The 10,273-nt window shown below is 38.6% G+C and overlaps 1 protein-coding gene across 1 annotated transcript in view; it reads right to left on the reverse strand.

The window, feature by feature from the left end:
• The window catches only part of LOC107548440 (spectrin beta chain, non-erythrocytic 2-like), a 116,456-nt gene that overhangs the window by 39 nt on the left and 106,144 nt on the right, over positions 1-10,273 (reverse strand). The window contains exon 4 of the mRNA XM_016229109.1: positions 51-206. Within this exon, the coding sequence (XP_016084595.1) occupies positions 51-206 (156 nt within the window). The remainder of the gene's footprint in view (positions 1-50; positions 207-10,273) is intronic.

Genomic DNA, 10,273 nt, shown 5'->3' on the forward strand with positions numbered 1-10,273 from the left:
GATGGATGCACAGATGGATATAAAGAATGATGGCTGGATGGAGGGATTACTGACCAGTTGTTCCCCAGAGAGGACCTCCAGCAGTCGGATAAGCATACGTCCATCGCGGAGGTCAGTGTAGAGGTCACCAATCCTGCAGGTCACACGGCCCAGGTGAGAGTTCACCCATTTTGTAAAGGTCTTCTTCTGCACTGCTTCTCTCTCATCTGAAAGAAAAAAGTAAAAGTAGTTTTAAAGGTCAAACACAAATCTGTAACATTCACCTATGGTTCACTGAAGCCCAAGCACAAACACCAATTTGAACACAGATTAGCATTCATAAACCACAAAAGCCTGTGAATGCATATCAAAAATAATCTAAAATTACACATGTAAAAAAACATGAGGTCTCTAAAAACAAGACTCCGTTAATTTTCCTGCTACACACCATGTCAGAACCTGTATTTTACAACTCTGCATAAAATTAACATTCATGAATGACATGCAGTGACCAAGGACTGACTGTAACTCTAAACTCTATTAAAACAACTCAATTACTGCAGTGCACTGACAGCTTGCCTGATGGCTGCCCACATTAATCAGTGCAGACCTCACTCACAGCCAGCCAATTACATGACGGAAGGGGCGGGACTCCCCAGCAAAAAGCACTGTGAGAACAATGTTTCTTATGGTAAAAAAAAAAAATTTACACATAAACGAGTTAAGATTGATCAATGAATGATGAAGACAGACAGATAGAAAAAGACCAAGACAGGGAGGAAAAGAACAGGAACGCTTGATATGACTGCAGACAGATGAGTGTCTACTGAGTAAAGAATAGCGCAGTATTAGCATCGCAGGAACTCGTGGAAAAAAAAGCATATGGGGCTGGTCAATAAAAGGCTCAACCCACTGCTGTCATCTGAATGACCTTTAATGAGGAAGAGCAAGCTGTTTTACTAAATGCTGCCCCTCACTACCACCTATACTCAGAAAGACTGAGCAAGAGCTGCGTGCTGTGTCACGTGCACTAATACGAGAAGATAATTCCTGTAACAAGTTTAAATGAAGCATGGTAATTTAATTGCTGATAAGAAAAATGTCATGAGCACAAAACGCCTCAGTCATTAAACAAACACATTCCTCGTAAATGCTGAAAGCAAGCACACAAAATAACGCACAATAGCAGCGAGAGGCAACACAAGGTCAGCCTCAGAGACATCTGGTCACAGATCTTCTCTCACGCACAAGCCCACACGGTCTTCCATTAGGGCTGAGCTTGTTATTTCACAGGGAATTGGATCAAACAGTACCAAACAGAAACACCTGTACATCTACGACTGAAAACCTCAGAGTAATTGACTTTCACACTGCTAAAAAAGTAGTTAAAAAGCAAAGGACACACGATTTGAAAAGTGTGTTTGTGTGTGTCTGCAGAGGCCTGATCCTGGTCAGACAGTGGTCAGATGCAAATGGGTGAATCTCACAAGATCATGCAGGTCACAAATTATTTTTAGAAATTAGTTCTGTAAATAAATATTAATTAAATCAACATAGATTTCTTGACAAAATTGCAATTTCATATGATATATTTTTAATAAAATTATACAACAAACAAAATTATACTTTGATATAGATAAGCGGGACCAGATAGTAAAAGAAAAGCAGGCAAAAAGTGCATATAAACAGAACACCTTTGAGACCGTTCACACCCAGATGGATTGACAAATAAATTAAGAGGAAGCTGAGAGTGTAATCTAGCTTTAATCTGGCCCAGTGATTCTCAACTGGTGATTTGGGAGATAAACAAGCTATGAGTACCAAACCATATACTGGCCAACATGGACATGCTGTGTGACATTTCCTCATCCTCATCAACCATGAACAAAACTATACAGCGTCAACCCAGACTACATTACACACTAGTTACATCTGGTACTTAGCCTAGCTGTGTGTGTGCCTTTGTGTATGTGTATATGTATCTTGTGTTTCAGCATTTTGTTAATAATAATAATAATAATAATATACATACATACAATTCTAGAGCCACAATAGGGGCTTTTGCACCATGTAGTTCTAGGAACTAGCCAGCAGAGTAGTTCCTAGAGAACAAATTTCGCCCTCGGGCCGTTTTCCTGGTTGTATTTGAACTGCAGCAGGAACTCTGAAGCGGCCGACAGCGATGTCTTTTTATAACGGAGATGGAGATGTAAACGGACAATTTACGTGATTGCAAGAGCAAAAGGTTGGGCTAAGAGACAAATTTTTTATGACAACTTACAGTGTTGCATATCATCGAACACTGCAGACAACAGTTAAATGCGGTTTTCGCCATTTTCCAAGTTCGTGGAGTAAATATGTTTACATGGCTCTTTAAAAATGCCGGGTGGCCAGTGTTTCGCGTGCGTTTGGCCAATCAGTGTACACTCACGTCACTGATAGTTCCTATAGAACTGTTTTAGACCCTACTCTAAAGTAGGAGCTAATTTAGTACCTCCAAACGGAGTTCCTAGAACTAAAACCGTTCCTAGTTACTGCGGTGCGAACACACCAAAAAGTGGGTAGTTCCACAATTAGTTCAGGTACTATGAAAAGGTTCCCGCAGTGCAAAAGGCCCTATAATTAATTGTGGTTCATTTTATATAGACATTAAATACATACCCAGTTTTTATTAATAAAGAGTGTGAAACTAAGCAGCTTTGTCATCATAATTACGGCATTAATACATTATTAGGCTATATTTGGGGCGCTATTTGTTGTATGTGAAAAATGTTAAAAACCTGTTATCTCATGGTTTAGATGGGTTTCGCAAATCCAGACAGAGTACAGGGTAAAATTATATTAGTTACATTACACGAGGCTATAGTAATCTTGATCTACAGTCAAAAGAATTTAGAATAGAGAACAGGGCTTGGTCCTTTTGCTTCCACTGATATGATCACACTCTCACTCACCTACAAATTCATTCAGGGAAATGCTCCACACACCAGCTGAGCAAACCTGTTCTGCCCGTCACCATCACTGAGAGGAGGGACAGTGCTTTCAAGCACACAAACACTCTTATATGCACATGATCGCAGAAAATGCTCCGCTTTACTGGTTTGGATGTAGAGACCTGAACTAGCTTGAGCAGGGCTGGAGTAGGGGTGACTTTGATTAGACGTCTGGACAATCTCACCCTCTGGCCAGTTTGTGAAAACATCTATTACTCTGCAAAAATTTGTGAAAACATCTATTACTTTGCAAAAATAAGCAGTTCATATTGCAGCATATTTTTGAGTTTTTCCTTGTTGGGAATTGTTGGCTGCTCATGAGTAATAAGAAAAACACTATGTACACCTGTGGATATAGTGCACAGTATTGAAGAACGATCTATTCAAATGTGAATGATTTGTGTGATCAAATATTGGAATTCTATTTCGGAATATAACTGTCAGTAGTAACTCACACCAACACACTACATGAGGTGTCCAAGGGCATTGTGCTTTAAGAGAATAAATATTTAGCTTTTACCAAATAAAAGGAATTTGTGTGTTGACCAAACAGGTCCAAAACTGCAGTGAAGGGTCAGTGTGTGTGTGTTATCAGAGTTGTGGTGATCTAGTGCGTTAGCCTTGATCCGTTTAGAAATGAGGAGACCTTGAGCATTCCACACCGAGGAGGAGGAGGAGGACACACACACACAGGAAGCAGAAGAGAGTCTGAGGACTCTGACCTGCTTTACAATGCAAATTGGAACGAGAGGGTACAGCAGTCATTTGACCATTAAGATGGACAGTCAATATGAACAGATAATCAGTACATACCTGCTATTCAAATGGATTCACACACATGTATCCGTCTGCTTTCCCCATTCCACATAATAGACCTCATAGTTACAGAAAAGGCCAGTGTACACTAGGCATGGGCCGATTACCGGTTTCAAGGTATACCGCGATTTGAAAAAGTTCACGGTTTCAAAACTGCTAATATTTTCCGTTATACCGTTCCTGCGGTATGCTCTGTTTTTCATGTCTCCTCAGAGACTGAAAGTGTAGGAATCCCTCAGGTTGAGTGCAGTGTAGAGAGTAACACAACACTCCTCCTCCTGTTGGTGTGAGCGAGCGGTCAGTCACGTGTGTGTAGGATGGCCGAACTTAAGGAGCTTCCCCTGGAACTTACGCGATCGGCAACCGGCCGTTTTTTGTCTTATTGCAAGCAACTCGTCTCTGTTCTGGACTTGCACAAACTGTGTTGCAATGCAATAGTTTTCCAAAATGTCATTTATGTGAAAATATGAAGTCTGTAAACGCCCCTTAACACAGTCCAGAGACGCTGAAGACGGACGCACAAAGAAAAATACTGTAGCAGGCAGATCACTCACTGTTCATGATGCACAAACTATTGGAAGAAAATCCTCAATATTGATTTGGAGGCTTATATGAATGTGTTTCTGAGGGGAACGGACTGTCTTCAGAAAAGTTTTCGTGGTATTTTCTTTTCATCTCGTCTCTGTATAGTTCATATTAAAGCAGTGTTTCAGCACAGTGCTGCTTTGTTTACAGCAGTAACCAAGGAAACGCTGTATCTGGTGTTCCAGAAGCGCCTCCTGCTGTCAGAGAGTGAATCTGCATCTCATTCAGAGCATCTGCTGTTTGCTTCGTTCAGGCATGTAGTATCATTTCATAAAGCTAGACAAAACATTGTTTTTGCTTCAAATTGAGTTATTATTAAATCAAATTATGTATATGAATTATATAACTAAAATGAAATAACTAATTAATTACATATTTAGGTTAAATAAAGTTGTCAGTCTTTATTTTTCTTCTTTTTAGGAAACAAATCAAAGAAAAAGTAAACTAATTCTACTATTCCTAATATTCTGTGTTGCTTAAAAACAAAATATATTGTGTTCAGCGGATTTTTTTTTTTTTACTCAGTCATTTAAAAATAACACATTTTAGAGCTGTAACGACAATACCGTGATATTTTTGCTTAAGGTTATCATACCTTCAAAATCTCATACCGGCCCATGCCTAGTGTACACATATGACCTACGTTACACAATGTACAATCTCTGATTTATATTAGGTGGAGGTAATGAGACGTGATCTGACAGTACAGGGCTGTTCTCAATACATCGTAACCTTCTGGGTGGTTCCTCCAGCCTGTGCTGAAGGTCAGGACCATTTTACTACAACTTTTCTTAAAAGTTTGTCAGCCTATGTGGTTTTGAAGAACCTTTCAGTACAGTCACAGAGTTAAAATCACACGTGACTAATGATCTGTGTCCCCTGTTTGGAGCAGCTCACAGTCATTGCTGATCATGATGCATTTCACTTTATGTTTCCTAAAGTCTAGACTGAGATCTTTTATTTTTCTGAGACTTCAAGGGACAGTTGATGTTACTGTGAAATAAGTGGCAATTAATGTTGAAAGGCCTACTTACTCCTGATATATTAGGAAAATATTTTCCATATATTTGTATGTAAAACAAGCAACATATTTTTCTGTAAATGTCAACAGCTGATCTTCACTGCTGACTAATCCATCAATTACAGATTAACCTGAAAACACACACACAAAGCTAAAGCTGCATCTTCATGAGCTTTCAGTCAGTAAATGAAAAAAAGAAGCACAAATGAGATTATTGGCAGACAGGAAACCCATCGACCAATCAGCAGACTCACTCCACACAAGCTTTACCTACATCCACCAAGCCTTCAGAATAAACAAACACACAGTCTAGAAAATGGCGCTTCCAACACCCACAAAGAGAGCTAAAAATAGCCTTGATGTAAAGGAGGTGTATAAGCATGTGAGTCAATGTGAATGACATCTGTGTGATTTGTCAGTACACACTCATCGCCACCACCACCACCACGTCTCGACACGTAGCATATTGAGGTGTCCGTTTCTGATCTGAACCCCATTAAACAGCTTTTAACCAGATCACAGCACAGATACACACACACTTAAACCATCACTTCTGTACAGACAAACAGCTCTGTCCTCATTACTCCACTGATGTCACTGGTACGGATGTCAATCTCAGACAAACCTTTCTAACATAAAAATGTCACATGGGTCTGTACTTAGATTTCATCACTAGCAAACACAATGAGCTCATGTTTATTAACTTTCATGGCAATATTTCCAGTATAGAGAGATAGTTACCATAGAAACATAAAGGTCACTTCAATATGGAAACAAAAGTATGTGGACATTAACAGCGTCCTTTGAAGGTTAATATCTAGTTATCAATTATGTACACGAGAGAGAGAGAAAGAGAGAGATTAATAACTGCTGGTGCTCAAACATGATCTCAATATTGAGACACTGCCTCAATAAACATTGAGGAAACACTGGCATAACGCTAGGAATATGATGAGAAAACATGAAGTGAATCATTTAACACAGTAAGCATACAAGGTGACAGAAGGACAAAATGAATATCTTAATACTGCATGCACACACAATATTTAGAATACAGAACTTCCTGTTAAATAATCTATATTCATATACAGTGGGGAAAATACTTATTTGATCCCCTGCTGATTTTGTAAGTTTGACCACTTACAAAAAAATTAAGGGTCTATAATGTTTATGGTAGGTTTATTTTAACGGATAGAGACAGAATATCAACAAAAAAATCCAGAAAAAACACATTATATAAAGGTTATAAATTGACTTGCATTTCAGTAAGTAAAATAAGTATTTGATCCCCTACCAACCAGCAAGAATTCTGGCTCCCACAGATTGGTTACGTGCCCAAGTGGAACACAGATTAGTCCTGTCACTTTAAGAAATTACTCCTAATGTCATCTTGTTATGAGTATAAAAGAAACCAGTCCATAGAATGTGTATCTTCCATTCAAACCTCTCCCACCACCATGGGCAAGACTAAAGAGCTGTCAAAGGACGTCAGAGCCAAGATTGTAGACCTGCACAAGGCTGGAATAGGCTACAAGACCATCAGCAAGAAGCTTTTTGAGAAGGACACAAGTGTTGGTGTGAATATTTGGAAATGGAAGAAATACAAAATAACCATCAATCGCCCTCTGTCTGGTGCTCCATGCAAGATCTCGCCTTATGAGGAAAGGATGGTCATGATAAAGGTGAGGGATCAGCCCCGAACTACACAGGAGAAGCTTGTTAATGATCTTAAGGCAGTTGGGACAACAGTCGCCAAGCAAACCATTGGTAACAAACTACGTTGCAATGAGTTGAAATCATCCAGTGCCCGCAAGGTCCCCCAGCTCATGTACAGGCTCGTCTGAACATCTAAATGATTCAGAGAAGGCTTGGGAGAAAGTGCTGTTGTCACATGAGAACAAAATTGAACTCTTTGGCATCAACTCGACTTGCTGTGTTTGGAGGGAGAGAAATGCTGACTATGACCCCAAGAACCATCCCTACAGTCAAGCATGGAGGTGGAAACATTATGCTTAGGGGCTGTTTCTCTGCTATGGGTACAGGATGACTTCACCGCATTGAAGGACCGATGGACAGGGCCATGCACCGTAAAAATTCTGGATGAGAACCTCCTTCTCTCAGCCAGAACACTGAAGATGCGTCATGGATGACGTGTCTTCCAGCATGACAATTACCAAAAATACCACCAAGGCAACAAAGGATTGGCTCAAAAAGAAGCACATTAAGGTCATGGAGTGACCTAGCCAGTCCCTAGACCTTAATTCTATAGAAAATCTGTGGAGTGAGCTGAAACTTTGAGTTGCCAAGAAACTTTAAGGATTTAGAGAGAATTTTTAAAGAGGAGTGGAACAAAATCCCTCCTGAGATGTGTGCAAACCTTGTGACCAACTACAAGACACATCTTACCTCTGTGCTTGCCAACAAGAGTTTCTCCACCAAGTTTTGCTTGGGGATCAAATACTTATTTGACTCACTGAAATGCAAATCAATTTATAACCTTTGTACAGTGTTTTTTTTCTGGATTTTTTAGCTTGATATTTTCTCTATCCATTAAAATAAACCTACCATTCAAATTATAGACCCTTCATTTCTTTGTAAGTGGGCAAACTTACAAAATCAGTAGGGGATCAAATAATTATTTTCCCCACTGTAACACACGCACACGCACACGCACACACACACACACGTTTATTATTTATACACACAACCTTTTGGTTTGTGTTCAAACTGTATGTTTTGCACAGTACTATTTGCATCAAAGTAGGGGTTGACCGATATGTGTTTTTCAAGGCCGATGCCGATAACTACAGATCAAGTAGACCGATAACCGATATTTTGCACCGATATATATATGTCTGGTGTAAAAATTTAAATTAATGTCAAAATTAAGAATAACAAGGGCTCTGACAAAAACTGCCTTCCCTGGTGTTGGTTGAGTGTAATACTCCCACAGTAAACTCTTTATTTTAAAGAGTTAAACTCTTTATTGTTTGGCAAACAAAGGGTTTACCATTCAAATTAAAACATGGAAGAAATAGCGTATTGTGTGATTATTCTTTTAAACAAAAGTTGTAATAATTGTTGTAGTAGTCAAGGGTTAAAGCAAAAAATATATATATTTTGGCTGAAAATTTTTCCTCGACCAAACCTCATTCCTCAGCCATACCAGTCACACACCCAGTTTAAGAGCAGTGTTTTTCTTCTTGTAATCAAGAGCGCTTGTCCTTTTAATTAAAAAAAAATTAAGGAGCACCTTCTGATCAATAATAAAAAAATTCTGATCAAAAATTAGCCTTCCTAATATGAGGTGAAGTGATTTACAGGGGCATTTGCTTTTTACCTTTGCAATGGCATAATTTTCATCTGTAAAATTCAAAAATTTGTTTATAAGCTTTTTAAAATTTCTATTCAAAACAATATAATAAGAAGTAGAATAAGACAAATAAGTTACCAATCATGAAATTAGTATTAATTAATTTGTACTACAGAGGTGGCACAAAAAGAACACAAAAGTGGCTTTTAGGTACATTTTCAGACATTCAATGAGGCTCAGAGGTGGCATGAGTGCAATTAAATTCATAAATTCATGTGGAGATAAATGTTTTTAATTAAAATTTTGAATACAGAAATATTAAATGATTTAAATAACTGCAATTATATCTAAAAATGAAACTGAAACCGCCAGCAGGTGGCGGCAAATCACGGATTTTATCACTGAATCATTAATTCAAGTGATTCGTTTGAACGGCTTGTTCATTCAGGAATGAAGCAAGTGACTGTCTTTATGAATGGGTAATCATGAATCACTGACTCACTAGATTCGCTCAAAAACACACTTACATTCATGAATGAAACACCGCTGTGTTTGCTTTTAGAGATGTGAAGCGGCTGAGCTGTTACTTTATTTGGAACTATTTTCGTTGATGAAATAGAGCAAAATCAGGCAGTACATGTTTATTGAACTGTTGTATTAAATCAATATCACATTTGCAAACTCCTTGAATAATTATTAAAATCTGTCACTCTCCTTATCGCGATCTGTGGGCGCACATAAAATGAGAGTTCTCAAGACTCAAAAGTACGTGCAAATGATAAGATCCGTCATCTGTCATCGCGATATAAGAACGGAACCTGCGGGAATGAGTAGAATTATTAATAGCCGCAATCCTGCGCCTGAAATTCAAGACCTGCTTTGTGTTCTCTGCTAATAACCCGACTGTGAATGATGCAAGCAGCGTTATGTTGTCTGTGAGAAGCTGCAGCTGTGGCGGGGAGGATTTTTGGTGTGCTGGTGTTCTGACAAATATGCTACCTATCAGATTATGCTACCAAAAAATCGTCAGAACACCGGCAGAACAACAACAATGTGCTACGTTTCTTTTCCCCTCATTTTTTCCAATTGACGGAAATCCGTCGTATCGATGGAAAACTTTCATCCCTGAGTAGTATTATGTACATCATACTGCACCACAGTAATACATTTCTGATAATTTCATTAAACTAACCCGAACTTACAGTGGGGAAAAAAAGTATTTAGTCAGCCACCAATTGTGCAAGTTCTCCCACTTAAAAAGATGTGAGAGGCCTGTAATTTTCATCATAGGTATACCTCAACTATGAGAGACAAAATGAGAAAAAACAATCCAGAAAATCACATTGTAGGATTTTTAAAGAATTTATTTGCAAATTATGGTGGAAAATAAGTATTTGGTCAATAACAAAATTTCATCTCAATACTTTGTTATATACCCTTTGTTGGCAATGACAGAGGTCAAACGTTTTCTGTAAGTCTTCACAAGGTTTTCACACACTGTTGCTGGTAATTTGGACCATTCCTCCATGCAGATCTCCTCTAGAGCAGTAATGTTGTGGGGCTGTC

This window comes from Sinocyclocheilus grahami, unplaced genomic scaffold (assembly GCF_001515645.1).
Source record: "Sinocyclocheilus grahami isolate Dianchi unplaced genomic scaffold, SAMN03320097.WGS_v1.1 scaffold348.1, whole genome shotgun sequence".
In the NCBI taxonomy this organism is placed as follows: domain Eukaryota; kingdom Metazoa; phylum Chordata; class Actinopteri; order Cypriniformes; family Cyprinidae; genus Sinocyclocheilus; species Sinocyclocheilus grahami.